Below are 16,774 nucleotides of genomic sequence, written 5' to 3'. Positions count from 1 at the left end.
GAAGTACACTGAAATTCCAATTCTCTTCAATAGTTTTCAATTAGGAAAATGTGGAATTGGAATTTGGTTTACTTTTTTAATTGAATGGAATTTAAATGGAATTGACCCCAACCCCTTATATCTCAACACAAAATGGCTGTGATTATTTCATTCTTGCACAGGTACTAACCACTTGTGTTAGGGAAATGTTTTTGGGATACTTGTGCAATAGCCATTTTGGGGCTTGTTTCAATTCCAAAGTTTAGTATGTATCCCATATTCTGAGCACGCAATGGATACATCAAGCTTGTGACTCTTCAAACTCCATGGATGCATTTGCAGTTTGTTTAGGTCGTTTCTGATTATTTGGTGCCGAATTGAAATGAATGCTAGATAATGTATTGTGTTGTTTTCTAAACACTGTGGATGCTACAGACGTCTTACCGTGCCCCCACCCCAATGGACGTTTCATGCTGAATAACCACCACTAGTCAGCTTCCTGCTCCCCCTGGCTGTCACAGAAGAGGTAGAGGAAGACCATGAGCTCAGGACAAAATACTGTGGATATCATCTTTCTACACTCTTAGGAAAGAAAAGTGCTATCTAGAACCTAAAAGGGTTCTTTGGCTGTCCCCATAGGATTTGGGGTGTGTACTATTCTGTGCATTAGCCTACAAAATAGGTAATGGAATGATTACAGTTTTTCTTTTTTGATTATATGAAATAACCCTTTTCAGAAAAATCAGGACATGATTGAACAGTTATTGGTTTAGTAAATAAGAGTTGATATGTTGGAGTAAAACAGTTCATGTTTTCAGTGATCAGACAATGTATTCAGTAAAACAACTGGATGAATTCTGATAGTTTTTATGATTTCAGCTCAACAAACAAATGCTTGGATATGATTCTGAAGACTCAATCAGAAACATAGAAGCAACAGAAGATGAATATGTGCCAGGAACAGAACGTGGCAACGAGAGCAGTTTAGAGCTTTACTGTATGGAAGAACAAAGGCCTATAAGGGACATAGAAATACTGAGTCTGACACCTCTGTGCAAGAATCCACAAGTTCACTTGAAGTCATGCACGTTACAAAGACTAAAGATTGATCAAAACATTACTGTCTCTTTTGTGAGAAACCACAATCAAAAATTGCCCGGCATCTGGAAATGATTCATAAAGGTGAAGCTGAAGTGGCAAAAGGCCCTTTCTTTCCCAAAGAACTCCAAAGACTGGAAGCTCCCACTGACCATACTGAGACAACGAGGGGACAGAGCACACAACAGGCAAATGATAAGAGAAGGCAAAGGTGTTATAGTTCCTTGTAAACAAAGCAGTTTCCCAAATGGAAATCCGAAAGATTTCTTGCACTGTGCAAACTGCCAAGGACTCTTTAAAAGAACATTCCTATTGTTCAGCATTCACAATGGCATTTTCTGTTGTGACAGGATTGTTATGTTTGGTCTCTCAAGTTTCCACTCTGATGCTGCGTTTGTAACCATGTGGAAGTTGGGAATTTTACCAGTTCTGAAGTCGTAAAAAGCAGTTGGATGCATTCATTTAATTTGAACTCATTGATAAACGGTGGTTGGCTAATGGCCAACAACATCGTCAACCATGAACTAAAAGTACAGTTATCATGTTTGTAACCAAATTATAGAGTTCAAAAACAGATAGATTTTTATAAATAATGTTTTGTTGTTGCATTTAACTGCCAAAAATACTGTTATAGAAACCATTTCCTTAGTAGGTGAGGTCAGAGGTCACCATGTGGGAGAAGTGGGCGCTCAGGATGATAGACCAGTTTCCCACTAGTAATTACCAGTTGGAGGGCCGTTCAAGTGGATTTTTCCCCGTGTTATGTAGTAAATTCCCACTTTCCACTTGGTAACAAACGCACCATGACACTGCCTCCTTCAGTGCCTGATGCGTACTTGTGACTCTCATAAAGGGGGCTTGTCTGTAGCACAGTACATCTCCCACTCCAGGTAATGTGAAAGCCTTGCCCCCACTAAGCCACGCCTCCTAAATCATTTCCCAGTGTATCTTGCCTTTTATAGTGAATTGTAACGTTACCACTGACTGTACTTGTTAGTGACAGAGACATGGTCGTTGAATCCGTTCATTTTCAGTCCTGTGGCCTTAACCAAGTTAGTTCCTAGGCATATATTATCATCATAAAGTCTATCATCATAAAGTATTTGACAATACATTACATATCTCTGAAGGTACATTGTGTATTTTGATATTTTTGTACTCCAGGGAACTATACTGTACCCATAGTTCTAAGTGTGTGTATACAGTCGTGGTCAAAAGTTTTGAGAATGACACAAATATTCATTTTCACAAAGTCTGCTGCCTCAGTTTTTATAATGGCAATTTGCATATACTCCAGAATGAAGAGTGATCAGATGAATTGCAATTAATTGCAAAGTCCCTCTTTGCCATGAAAATGAACTTAATCCCCAAAAAACATTTCCACTGCATTTCAGCCCTGCCACAAAAGGACCAGCTGACATCATGTCAGTGATTCTCTCGTTAACACAGGTGAGAGTGTTGACGAGGACAAGGCTGGAGATCACTCTGTCATGCTGATTGAGTTAGAATAACAGACTGGAAGCTTTAAAAGGAGGGGGTGCTTGAAATCATTGTTCTTCCTCTGTTAATCATGGTTACCTGCAAGGAAACACGTGCCGTCATCATTGCTTTGCACAAAAAGGGCTTCACAGGCAAGGATATTGCTGCTAGTAAGATTGCACCTAAATCAACCATTTATCGGATCATCAAGAACTTCAAGGAGAGAGGTTCAATTGTTGTGAAGAAGGCTTCAGGGCGCCCAAGAAAGTCCAGCAAGCACCAGGACCGTCTCCTAAAGTTGATTCAGCTGCGGGATCGGGGCACTGTCATGGGAATTTCTATCTCTAATTCAACCTAAGCTTGAATCATTACCAGAGGTTGTAAGGCTCTGGTTTTAATCATCAATGATTCAAGGTCCACAACCAACAAGTATTATCTGTATATTTATTAATGGAGAGCTCTGGGGCCAAAGACCCAAACATACGATTTTATACCTCCTGAACTTGACTCCTCCCACCTTTAGGTGGGTTTTCTAAACAGTTTCCGCCTTCCCCCTTGAATGTTTAGTACCGCCCCCTCTGTTAGTGGGTTGACACTACATGATAATTCTAACATTTATACTGTATTTGGGGTGAAATCCTTTAGTCATTATTCTTAAAATCCAAATTAATCTAACACTAACATATTGAACATGTGTTATATAGCAATGGTTTTACATCAATGATATCTACTGCAGTTGAAATATGATTGCCCTGTCTCCCAAATTGTTTTAGTGGTTCCATTTGTGTAATTGACCACTAGATGGAGACATTGACCACAGTACCACTCACCCTGAGGACCAACCTGTATAGTCCACCACACCCTCTCTCATTAGCACCACCAGCTGAAGAGAGTTTCTCCCTCACTGTGTTCCCCATGCAGGCCCTGCGCCACGAGGGTGCAAAAGGGGGAAATGGCATTGTGTGCATGGAGCACTTTAACAATTCCATGTCCAAGGAGGTCTGGGTGCAGTGTTGGGAATGATGGGCTCACCAAGCCTGAACCCCAGGACAGCCATACCACTGTCCCCAAGCCTGAACCCCAGGACAGCCATACCACTGTCACCAAGCCTGAACCCCAGGACAGCCATACCACTGTCACCAAGCCTGAACCCCAGGACAGCCATACCACTGTCACCGAGCCTGAACCCCAGGACAGCCATACCACTGTCACCAAGCCTGAACCCCAGGACAGCCATACCACTGTCACCAAGCCTGAACCCCAGGACAGCCATACCACTGTCACCAAGCCTGAACCCCAGGACAGCCATACCACTGTCACCAAGCCTGAACCCCAGGACAGCCATACCACTGTCACCAAGCCTGAACCCCAGGACAGCCATACCACTGTCACCAAGCCTGAACCCCAGGACAGCCATACCACTGTCACAACTGTGACTCTGATTAAATGAACATGTCCAACATTCAGTCACAGACACACACACACAGACACACACAGACACACACATACAGACACACACACACACACACACACACACACACACACACACACACACACACACACACACACACACACACACACGCACACACACACCACAAACGTTCAGGTGTTTAGTTTTGCCTAGATGTTGTTTGGTTGAGAAAGACCATTTAGTGGAGGGGAAAATAATACAATATTTATTTTTTATATTTATTATTATTTCTGCCAAATGAAATGTTGAACATGGCAATGTTGCTCTCATGGTCTCAATAAAGGTGTACAATATTTAGTTGCATCTCATGATTTATGCACTTTTTAATTCTGTTACAATTCAGCCCAAGCACTGTTCCAATTCAGCCAGACCATGGGGTAAATTGTAACACTTCACTCCTTGTAGTTAAGACAACACCATTCATTTGCAGTTTGATTTACATATATAATAACCACACCCATTTGTAACGGACAGATGTAGGTTGTTTGTATCAAGTTTTGGACACACCACCATAAACGATATCTGAGAAACTGACAAAAAGGTGAAAAGTGTTACAACCATCTCCGGTCTCCCCTACATGTTCAACTTAATAGACATGTTTTCCATCTCGAAGAGGTCAAATAAAACAAATGTCTATAGTGCCTGTTAAGTGCAGGCCCGGCGCCACCAGGGGGCAGAAGAGGGCAATGCCCCCTTAGTTGGAATATTGTGCCTCCTCAGTTCTGTATCCATATTCTGTCCCACAATCTGTCCCCTCCGTCATGCCCAACCCATTTGTTGTGTATGCATCCTTCATGCAACTCCCTTGCACGCATCATACCTACGTCATACACATTTTACCGGTTAGAGGGGCGGGGTCAATCTGACCGTTTAGGTTTACTTCCAAAGTTACGTACTACAAAAAAACAAAACATTCACTGCGCAGCTGGATGGAATTTAGCTAATGTTAACAGTTAGGTAGGTAGCTGATAGTATGATGGATATTAGAAAGTGGCTTCTCCAGGGCACAACGGCAGCATCGGATCAAAGCGGGGAGGAGGAGGAGAAGCCTGCCACATAGAGGCCAAAGGCAAGGCTGCTGGTCGACGCTAATCACCGAGGCCAAGGCTGCTGGTCCGACGCTAATCACCGAGGCCAAGGCCGCTGGTCCGATGCTAATCACCGAGGCCAAGGCCGCTGGTCCGACGCTAATCACCGAGGCCAAGGCTGCTGGTCCGACGCTAATCACCGAGGCCAAGGCTGCTGAGCCGACGCTAATCACCGAGGCCAAGGCTGCTGAGCCGACGCTAATCACCGAGGCCAAGGCTGCTGGTCCGATGCTAATCACCGAGGCCAAGGCTGCTGAGCCGACGCTAATCACCGAGGCCAAGGCCGCTGAGCCGACGCTAATCACCGAGGCCAAGGCCGCTGAGCCGACGCTAATCACCGGGGCCAAGGCCGCTGAGCCGACGCTAATCACAGAGGCCAAGGCTGCTGAGCCCAGCAGCAAAGACACCTGCTCAACCGTCTTGCAACCTGGTAACATAGGAGGTAACCAACCTGAGGAGGGGCCTGCAGCCGCCAAGACCGAACCTAGCAGCAGCACCTCCAGTATATTACAAGCACCGACGCCTCCGTTAGTGCCTGACGACCTCGGTGATGAGGAGCCAGCACAGGTTTGTCTAGGGAAATACCCAACCTGCCTGTACTGTGGGAGAAAACTGACATTTTGAGGCACGTGGTTCAAAGGCAGAGAGTGACTGCTGCAAGGCAGATGCAGTTTGATGAGTAATGGGAGAAATACAAGCACACGGACACCCCCGCTCCAAGCAAACGGCAAAGAGTAGTGAGTAGTAATCTGAAAGAATATGTGGTCGAAACAAAACAATGGGCCAGCTAGAAGAGGACAATGAGAGGGAGTGTAACAGACTGTTTTTCAGCACTCTGGATGCTGTACTGGGAGAAATGTCAGCAAGATTTAACCAACGAAACAGCCAACTTGCCTTGCACCCAGAGAATGAAACCTTTATGGATGTGGAAAAAGTGGACCACTGCTGGACTTAATCTCAGGAGATTTTGTGGAAACTGAGTTTACTGTCGCACGCCAGTTTCTACAGACTGAAATCGCCCGATCTGGAGAAGAAAAATTGACAAAGCAGAACATTTTGGAGAGATACTCCGGGCCTCTAACAGCAATGTCTACTGTGATGATGGCATTGAAGCTGGGATTAACATTTGGAGCATCCACGGCAACTTGCCAAAACTCCTTTTCAAAAAAAATTCAAAAACGTATTCAGTGAGCACAGACGGAGCATGTTGCACAGGAGGAAAGCGCAGCTGATTCAACTGGCATTTGAGAGGGATCTTACAAGCAAATTCCATGGGGAGTGGAAGGAGAGACTGCTGAGGAGGTTCAACACAGCATCAAGGCGGCTGCAACTCTTTTGAATCTGGGTGAGAACAGGCAGCCTGGCTGGGCTTGGAGTATTGAGTTATTTGCTAGCTTTTGGAAATGCGTGGCAAACGTCAGAAATAGGCGTAGACGTGATTTTCTTTATTGGCCTTGCTGCCAAGTCTACTGCTTGATTTCTGTGATTGGATTGGAAAAGTTTGGTTTATAATATATTCAGATTGTTTTTAATGTTGTTTTATAATGTAGAAGAGGTGCTTTGCATTACATTGATGAGGGTGGGCAGACCTTGACCAATGGTTGAGTTACGATGTAGCTATAGTGTTGCCATTAACAACTCGTTGCTATGGAATACTAATGTCTCTGTTATCATACGCAGCATAGGACGGCACTCTGGTGGGAAGACAGCTTGGTAGCTGCGTTCAAGCTGCATTGTACCGATAAGTCGTGGTAGTGCGTTGTACATTATTGTTTGCTTTCCGCGATTGGAAATGCTTTGTATTGGCATGAGGAAGGGTTATTACGGTAATTAGCAACTGTTTTGCATTGTATTGGCATGAGGAAGTGTTATTACGGTAATTAGCAACTGTTTTGCATTGGATTGATGGGTATTTGCATGAAGCTGTGTAGCGTTGTCATAACTTGCCATTTCTGGAGGCGGTTATGAATTGTCCACGTTTGTAAAGCGGTGCAGTAGCCTGTATTCTTGCGGCAAGACAGCCGTGCGTGGCTGCAAATACATTGTGTGTAATTGTACTATCGATTATTATCCATCCTGTGTTATCAGCAAGCGAAAATAGTTGTGCCCCCTTAGTCATTTCTGATGCCCCCTTGCCGAGTTAATCCTGCTGCCGGGCCTGGGTTACAGGTGAAATAAATTATGGTGAACGTGCAAGGTGATGAGATTGATGCTCCTTTCCAATAAATATCGAGGGTCTTATTCTGGTGACATGTTGATCGATACTTGGCTGCTAATGAAGGTAGTTATGTGGCACTACATTAGATCACTCAAATATGGTATCCTTCCACGCTGCAGGATACATTCAGAGTAAGAATTTGTGATTAGTCCGGAGTCCCGGCTAGTGCTGCGGCTGACCCCCTTAAATACCTGCCGCCTCAGTACATCCACGTCTTCCTTTTCTCACCTCATTCATTTGTCTTGGAGATGAGAGGCTGGTGGTTGACAGAGGAAAAGGAAACCAGGTAGAAAGAGGAGGATACAGGGCATTCAGAAAGGATTCTGACCCCTTGACTTTTTCCACATTTTGTTACGTTACAGCATTCTACAATTGATTAATTAATAACAGTCCTCATCAAATCAAATCAAATTTTATTTGTCACATACACGTGTTTAGCAGATGTTATAGCGGGTGTAGCGAAATGCTTGTGCTTCTAGCTCCGACAGTGCAGTAATATCTAACAAGTAATATCTAACAATTTCACAACATATACCCAATACACACAAAACTAGTAAGGAATGGGATTTAAGAATATATACATATATGGACAAGCAATGACAGAGCGGCATTGACTAAGATACAGTAGAATATTATAGAATAGAATACAGTATATACATTTGAGATGAGTAGTGCAAGATATGTAAACATTATTCATGGTTAACTAGTCTGTTTATTCCACTGATTCATATTGATACCAGTCCATTCATTGGCTGTAAAAGTGGGTAAAAACAGAAAAGCATATAACTGTAGCTATGTGGTCTTTACTTGAGTGTGTTTCAGCAGGGTGAGGTCAGAGAGATGCTTCCAAGTCAGTATTTTTCTGAACTCATAAAATCCTTTATACAATCTGATGGGATGAATGTTCAACCCCATTAAAATAACCATATGGTCTATATAGTACCTTTAAGTTAAGTCCTCACAGATCTGTTCATGGCAAAGCAGTTCAATTAATGATATTAATTGATTCTTAAAGAATATAACTTATAAATCATGAGCCTCATCTTGAAGAGTCACCTGCGACAGCAGTCATATGAATGCTGATCTGGGATCAGTTTTGCCTTTTAGATCATAATGAAACAGATTAAATGGACAGGGGGGACCTGATCCTAGATCAGCACTCCTCCTCTGGGAAACTGCCTTTATGAATAAGGGCCCAGGAGTCACCAGGACCAAGAAACCGAACACATACGGTTGAAAAGTCTATTTACAGCAGGTTTTTACTGCCATCTAGTGGAAGATACCAATAACCCACTTGATTGTCAGGGTGGGGAGACCGCTGAGCTGAAACAGAACGTAAAAAAGACTAGCCTGCTCAGAACAGTGAACAAACAAAGGCAGAAGCTGCTGGTAAAGCAACACTCACGGTGTGATAGAGAGTGGTAAAGCAACACTCACGGTGTGATGAAGAGTGGTAAAGCAACACTCACAGTGTGATGGAGAGTGGTAAAGCAACACTCACGGTGTGATGGAGAGTGGTAAAGCAACACTCACGGTGTGATGGAGAGTGGTAAAGCAACACTCACGGTGTGATGGAGAGTGGTAAAGCAACACTCACGGTGTGATGGAGAGTGGTAAAGCAACACTCACGGTGTGATGGAGAGTGGTAAAGCAACACTCACGGTGTGATAGAGAGTGGTAAAGCAACACTCACGGTGTGATGGAGAGTGGTAAAGCAACACTCACGGTGTGATGGAGAGTGGTAAAGCAACACTCACGGTGTGATGGAGAATGGTAAAGCAACACTCATGGTGTGATGGAGAGTGGTAAAGCAACACTCACGGTGTGATGGAGAGTGGTAAAGCAACACTCACGGTGTACAGATGTTAAATAAATAAGTGTTAGCTTCCTCAGCACCATGCACCCCACTGTTGCCACCGGCGGTGACCAGAAGAAGAAACCGGAGACAGTGACAGACTACAATCACACAAAGGTATATACAGTATCTCTACCATATACAGATAGCCTTCCCATCTGCCAAACACCAAATAGGATCCCCTTTTATTATATTACATTCATATTATTACTATTAGTATTATCATTATATGTACACTACCGTTCAAAAGTTTGGGGTCACTTAGAAATGTCCTTGTTTTCGAAAGAAAATCACTTTTTTTGGCCATTAAAATAACATCAAATTGATCAGAAATACAGTGTAGACATTGTTAATGTTGTAAATGTCTATTGTAGCTGGAAATGGCTTATTTTTAATGGAATATCTACATAGGCGTACAGAGGCCCATTATCAGCAACCATCAGTCCTGTGTTCCAATGGCACGTTGTGTTTGCTAATCCAAGTTTATCATTTTAAAAGGCTAATTGATCATTAGAAAACCCTTTTCCAATTATGTTAGCACAGCTGAAAACTGTTGTGCTGATTAAAGAAGCAAAAAAACTGGCCTTCTTGAGACTAGTTGTGTATCTGGAGCATCAGCAATTGTGGGTTCGATTACAGGATCAAAATGGTCAGATTCTGAAACTCGTCAGTTTATTCTTGTTCTGAGAAATGAAGGCTATTCCATGCGATTAATTGCTTCTTTAATCAGCACAACAGTTTTCAGCTGTACTAACATAATTGCAAAAGGGTTTTCTAATGATCAATTAGCCTTTTTAAATGATAAACTTGGATTAGCAAACACAACGTGCTGATAATGGGCCTCTGCACGCCTATGTAGATATTCCATAAAAAATCAGCCGTTTCCAGCTACAATAGACATTTACAACATTAACAATATCTACACTGTATTTCTGATCAATCTGATGTTATTTTAATGGACCAAAAAAATGCTTTTCTTTCAAAAACAAGGACATTTCTACGTGACCCCAAACTTTTGAACGGTAGTGTATATCAGAACAAATAGCAGTAGGAATGGTTATACAGTTAGAGACACAATACTGTTAAAATATATATCAGTATATTATGGAAACTAGTTATTGCAGATAAATTCAATTATAATAAACCACATATACAATCACCCACCTCAGCTGCATCAGCCCACCCTCCAACCCCTCCTGGGACCACCCCAACCCACCCTCCACCCCCTCCTGGGACCACCCCAACCCACCCTCCAACCCCTCCTGGGACCACCCAAACCCACCCTCCAACCCCTCCTGGGACCACCCCAACCCACCCTCCAACCCCTCCTGGGACCACCCCAACCCACCCTCCAACCCCTCCTGGGACCACCCCAACCCACCCTCCAACCTGATCTCCATTAAATTAAATACTAAATCAAGGTACACATTTGCACAAAAATTATAATTAACGGTCAATCTGTTGGGTAAAACCCACTACAGGAGTTATTTTATGGTTTCAGCTACAATTGTTGTTTGGCCCCATGGATCCTAGCAGTGGATAGTTCTAAATAAATGATATCTATAAAAGTGCTGATCCAAGGAGGTGTGGTGGTTGCCATCTTAGTTCCAACATCTTTTTAGCTGCTGTCCAACCTGACAACATTATACGTCTTTGCTGTAATGACAGTGGTGAAATATCATTCAGTAATAACAGTTTGGGGGAACAAGGTATGAGGATACCTCTTTCCAAAACATGTCCCCTGGTCACTCCCAGTACATATGATTAAAGGAGCCCAAGGCACCTTGATTACATAGATCACACAGAGGAGTGGTTGTGATATCTATTAAATGATGTTTTCTAGGTGGAAGGTTTACCCTGTGTATGAGATTAAAATGTATCAGCTGATGATTAGGATTGTTAGATGAACCCACTAAGTTCCTGATGAACTCAACTGGTGAGCCTCTTTAGCAGCTAGTTCCATGGACACACTGATTTCAATGTCCTTTGCCAAGGTCAGATGACTTTCAGTCAACAGTCTCTTTTGTGTAGCTTCACTCCGTAGCCCACATACTAGTCTGTCTCTAATGATGTCATTTAGAACAGCATTAACCTCAGTGTTCTGGTAGTTTCTTTAATGCAGCAGCAAACATTGTTACTGATTCTCCCTCTTCCTGATGTCTCCTGTGGAACCTGAACCTTTCAGCATTAACTAGTAGTTCTGGTGAAAAATGTCCTTTAAGTATCTCCACAATATCCCCATACATCTTATTACCTGTTCTGTCTGGCTGTAGCAGGCTGCCTAGTAAATTAAATGTCTTTGGCCCCATTACACTAAAACATGGAGGCACAATGTTGTCCTCATCCATGTCATTTACAAGAACAAAATATTCAAACCGTTCTGTATATGAGCTCCACTGCTCAATACTTTCATCAAACTGTCAAATGTTTCTAACAATTCCAATAATGGTTCATTTCTCAATAAGCTCCTGATTGTCACTCACTTCAATATTGTCCTCAACCACAGCAATATTTTCCTCAGTCATGTGATCTTCATTCACTTCACTCACTGACGTTTCCTCCTAAGTTCGCTCATTTAGCAGATTTAATTAAAAGGTTTGTCTTCACAGTTGAATAAATGTCCTTTCCTTTAATCACTGTATATTCCTCCCTTTTTAATCAAGTTGTTTTCCCGCTCCGACATCCGTCTCAAGTCCTTTTCTACCGTCCATGACGATGCTAAATATGCTTTAGTATCAAAAGTAAATGTCATTGCTAAAGTAGTACTACACCACTGGTTAACTCTCTTTCTTAGCTAGCTAGACTATGCACTTGCCTCTGCTATCAATACACTGTGCTAACATTAGCCTAGACTGGACCACAGAAAATAACAGTTTTAAACAGTTGTAAAAACCCACTTCTCCCAGACAGAATAGTTCCTGTAGATTCAGACTTACTCATCACCAATCTTTTGTTATGTCTCGTGGGTTTCATAACCACGTCTGTATAACAATTCAATAATGATGAGACAGGAGACAGGAATCAGTTTAACCATTTATCTGGAACGTGATCATCTCAACACACACAAACCCCCATGATGCTCTGCAGCACAACCCCAATATACAACAAATACATAGATAAGTAAATGGACACTAAACAAAACTCATAGAGGAATTTAAATGTTCAGTTGTAGAAAGTAGGGCCATGGGATAGGGTCAGAAAGGTCAGTATGTTTGATAACTGGTTACAGAGGTGACATAACAAGCATAAGGTCCATTATAACACAGTGAAGTAGAGGTGGGAGCTAAAAGCAGACATGAACAGTGAGACGGTGTGAGGAGGTCAGGGGTGAAACACTAGATCAGGACAGGTAGAAATGGCAGGGCTGGAAATAGACACAGAGACACATTCTGATCATGGCTCAGACCTGACCTGAGACACCCAAACAGAAGATGCCATAGCAAAGTCCTGTCCAGTAGGCTATATGGGATTTCCTTTCATCAAAATCCAACACATGGAAATGTGTCCAGTGTGTCCAGTGTGTGTGTGTGTCCAGTGTGTGTGTGTGTCCAGTGTGTGTGTGTATCCAGTGTGTGTGTGTGTGTGTCCAGTGTGTGAGTGTTCAGTGTGTGTGTGTCCAGTGTGTGTGTGTCTAGTGTGTGTGTGTGTTCAGTGGGTTTGTGTGTGTGTCCAGTGTGTGTGTTCAGTGTGTGTGTGTGTGTGTGTGTGTGTGTGTTCAGTGTGTGTGTGTGTGTGTGTGTGTGTGTCTCGTGTGTGTGTGTGTGTGTGTGTATGTCCAGTGTGTTTGTGTGTGTGTGTGTGTGTGTGTGTGTGTGTCCAGTGTGTGTGTGTTCAGTGTGTGTGTGTGTGTGTTTGTGTCCAGTGTATGTGTGTGTGTCCAGTGTGTGTGTGTGTGTGTGTGTGTGTGTGTGTGTGTGTGTGTCCAGTGTGTGTGTGTGTGTGTCCAGTGTGAGTGTGTCCAGTGTGTGTGTGTCCAGTGTGTGTGTTAGTGTGTGTGTGTGTGTTTGTGTGTCCAGTGTGTGTGTGTGTGTGTTTGTGTGTGTCCAGTGTGTGTGTCCAGTGTGTGTGTGTGTGTCCAGTGTGTGTGTTCAGTGTGTTTGTGTGTGTGTACAGTGTGTGTGTTCAGTGTGTTTGTGTGTGTGTACAGTGTGTGTGTTTGTGTCTAGTGTGTGTGTGTGTGTTTAGTTTGCGTGTGTGTGTGTGTGTTATGTTTGACACAGGGACACGGAGGACAAACCAAAAAAGTCATGAACCCTAAACCCTGGATAGAGGGGCTCAGTGAATGTGGAGTGGAATGTGTTCAGGTGGGTCAGTGTGTCAGAGGAGACTCTGTAGAAGGACAGAGTGCCGGCTGGCCAGTCCAGATACACTCCTACTCTGTGGGGGCTGGAGGAGGGGACATCTATGGTAGTGAACTTATTATTGTGCCAGGCAGAGTAACTGTTGTCAGAGCAGAACAGACTCCAGGACTTGTCATTGTATCCAATCCCACAGGCAATACCCCCTCCTCTCCTGCTGATTCCTTTATATGCCACTCCTATAACAGCCCTTCCCCCACTCCACTCTACCTCCCAGTAACAGCGCCCAGTCAGACCCTCTCTACACAGCACCTGTGGCCAGAACTCAAATCTCTCTGGGTGATCAGGATACGGCTGCTCCTCTCTTCTCCATGTCACCTTTCTGTTCTCCTCAGACAGAGAGAGGAATCTGTCTACTGTGTTTAGGTCCAGTGTGAGATCACAGACATCTGATGGATGAAACCAGACACAATTTTAGAAATCATCATCATCCTGAACACACACAAACACACACACACACACACACAACGGATACACACTCACACTCACATGCTGAACAAACACACACACACACCGGATACACACTCACACTCACATACTGAACACACACACACACACACAGAACACACACACACACATCCTGAACACACACACACACATCCTGAACACAAACACACACACACACACACACACACTGAATAAACACACACACATTTCTAATGTAACAGGAACACGCCACACACACACACACACACAGACACACACATTGTCAAAGCAACTCTTTGTAAACTTTGGTGTCCCTGATTTGTGCTTCTGTAGAACTACAGCTGATATTTAATATGACCAAGTAAGTAATGATAGTGGTCTTTGACTTTGACTTCACTTGAATTAAGACTTATTCTTAGTCATATTCTTCACAGCAGTCAACACTCACATTTTCTAAGTCCAGGTTTCATTGTGTTCTCTCCACCATGTTCCACACTGTAGCGGTAAGCAGAAGAACAGACAGTCATTGAGGGATACACCTGAACTCACACACACACACACACACACACACACACTGGACACACACACACACACACTCACACACACATTCAGCATATAACTTTGTACAAGCGGTGGTAAGAATGTTTGTCCGTGTGTGTGTCCAGTGTGTGTCCAGTGTGTGTGTGTCCAGTGTGTGTGTGTCCAATGTGTGTGTGTGTGTCCAGTGTGTGTGGGTCGAGTGTGTGTGTGTGTGGGTCCAGTGTGTGTGTGTCCGGTGTGTGTTTTCTTTTTGTGTGTGTGTGTGTCCAGTGAGTGTGTGTGTGTCCAGTGTGTGTGTGTGTGTCCAGTGTGTGTGTGTGTCTACTGTGTGCGTGTGTGTCCAGTGTTTGTGTGTGTTTTTGTGTGTGTGTCCAGTGTGTTTGTGTGTGTCCAGTGTGTGTGTGTGTGTGTGTGTGTGTGTGTGTGTGTCCAGTGTGTGTGTGTGTGTGTGTGTCCAGTTTGTGTGTGTTTGTGTGTCCAGTTTGTGTCCAGTGTTTGTGTCTGTGTGTGTCCAGTGTGTGTGTGTGCTTGTGTCCAGTGTGTGTGTGTGTGTGTGTGTGTGTATGTGTGTGTGTGTGTGTGTGTGTGTTTGTGGGTCCAGTATGTGTACTGTACACACAAACACACACATATTGGACACATACAGACACACACACTGGATTCCCACACACACTGGACACAAACACACAAACACACACTGGACACACACACACACATAAACAAACACACACACACACACACACACACACACACACACACACACACACACACACACACACACACACACACACACACACACACACACACACACACACACACACACACACACACACACACACACACACAACCACTGGATCCACAGCAACTCAAAAGCTTTTTCTGGGAGTGTGAGTGAGGAAGGATCTTTGGGTTCTCTGCCTCTCCTAGCAGCCTGTCATTCATCACTCAAGCTGTTTGCTAACTCTGCTTCATGCGTTGCCAAAATAAGTAGCTCTGTTTGTGCTCAGACAATCCTACATTTCACACATACACACACGCACACCATTCACCTGCACTGCACAGGCCCCAGAAGCACTGAGAATACTGGGCCTCAATTGGCTCTCAGTCACTGCAGCAAATAGCTATCGCCATAATGAAAGGTTTTTAATACGAGTAGCTGTTTTCCCCTGATGTGTCTTTGTCAAACTGTGGAAGTTTATTTAGTGGTGAAAGTCATTCTCAATCATTTTAACGTTCAACTGTCTGGGTAATTAGCAGGTTCAATGCAGCGAAGGGGTATTTTGGAATGACACCCTCCATTATATGGTGTGCAAGGACTGAACACTCGTTGGTGCAACACAGAATGTACCGAGATAGAAGGAGAGATTGTGGGTGTCTTTATGCCAACAAAGTGTGATTCCAGAGTTTCTACAGTGTTAAGTAGCCTTAGTTATGTTATTTTAAGGACCTATCTTGTGCCTCCTCGCCACAGCGCTACCGTGTCCTCAAGCAACTCAGCGAGAAGAAGCTGAAGGGTTTTTAAAGTGGACAACTTAAACGACAACCATTCTCTTTTTTCATGACTGTTCCAGAAGACAGACCTTCATTGCCAGGGGGGGGGGGGGGGGGGGGGGGGGGTCGGTCACATATTAACAGAGCTCTCTGCCTAGGCTTCCTCACGGCACCATGACAACCAATACTTACAAAGTAATCCTTACTTTGAATATTTTTGAAATAGACCAAATTTATTTTGGGCTGAGAATATAAGACTTATAACTCTGAGAGAGCATCCAAGGGCTAGAATGATGTATATAGAATGTATGACAAACAATAATTTTTAAATATAATTCTAAAATCTTCAGATATTCTGGGATTTTTGTCCATAATACAGAATTCAAGCCAACATTCCAATCTCATTATGACTCAACAATTAAGCTAGGCTACAACCATAGAATTTGGAATTAGAACTTGGCTACAACAAGTTCCAAACCAAAGAAAACAACCAGCATATCCATTCACCACACCATAACTACTCAAGTGTATATCTTTTTAAATCTTCATAAGTGGACATACATCGTGGAGGAGAGGTGAGTTAGAACATAATAATGTGTAAAAGTGTTTGACTTCTAAGGAAATCAGTGAAGGTAGGCCTACTTATTACCATTTAATAAATTATACCAGTTAGCCTGAAGGTAACTGAAGTTGGAAAACTGGCATGGCCAGACAGTTTTAAGAAAATGACATGGAAAAGATTCACACAAAATAAAAAAAATAAGGAATACA

General features: G+C 43.3%; 1 protein-coding gene and 1 pseudogene across 2 annotated transcripts in view; one reads left to right on the top strand and one right to left on the bottom strand.

The window, feature by feature from the left end:
* Nucleotides 1-16,774, top strand: part of LOC311140884 (NLR family CARD domain-containing protein 3-like) — a 475,271-nt pseudogene that overhangs the window by 131,231 nt on the left and 327,266 nt on the right. The window lies entirely within an intron of this gene.
* LOC311141867 (stonustoxin subunit beta-like) lies at nucleotides 13,391-14,776 on the bottom strand. The gene is made up of 2 exons (XM_084177364.1): nucleotides 14,421-14,776; nucleotides 13,391-13,935 (listed from the first exon to the last, which is right to left on the bottom strand). The coding sequence occupies exons 1-2, from the start codon at nucleotides 14,497-14,499 to the stop codon at nucleotides 13,394-13,396; spliced, it is 621 nt and encodes a 206-aa protein (XP_084033490.1). The 5' UTR covers nucleotides 14,500-14,776; the 3' UTR covers nucleotides 13,391-13,393.

The sequence above is a fragment of the Coregonus lavaretus genome (assembly GCF_964263955.1).
Source record: "Coregonus lavaretus genome assembly, chromosome: 2".
NCBI lineage: Eukaryota > Metazoa > Chordata > Actinopteri > Salmoniformes > Salmonidae > Coregonus > Coregonus lavaretus.
The sequence above is the reverse complement of the archived record's forward strand: the minus strand, read 5'-3'. Positions and strand labels throughout refer to the sequence as shown.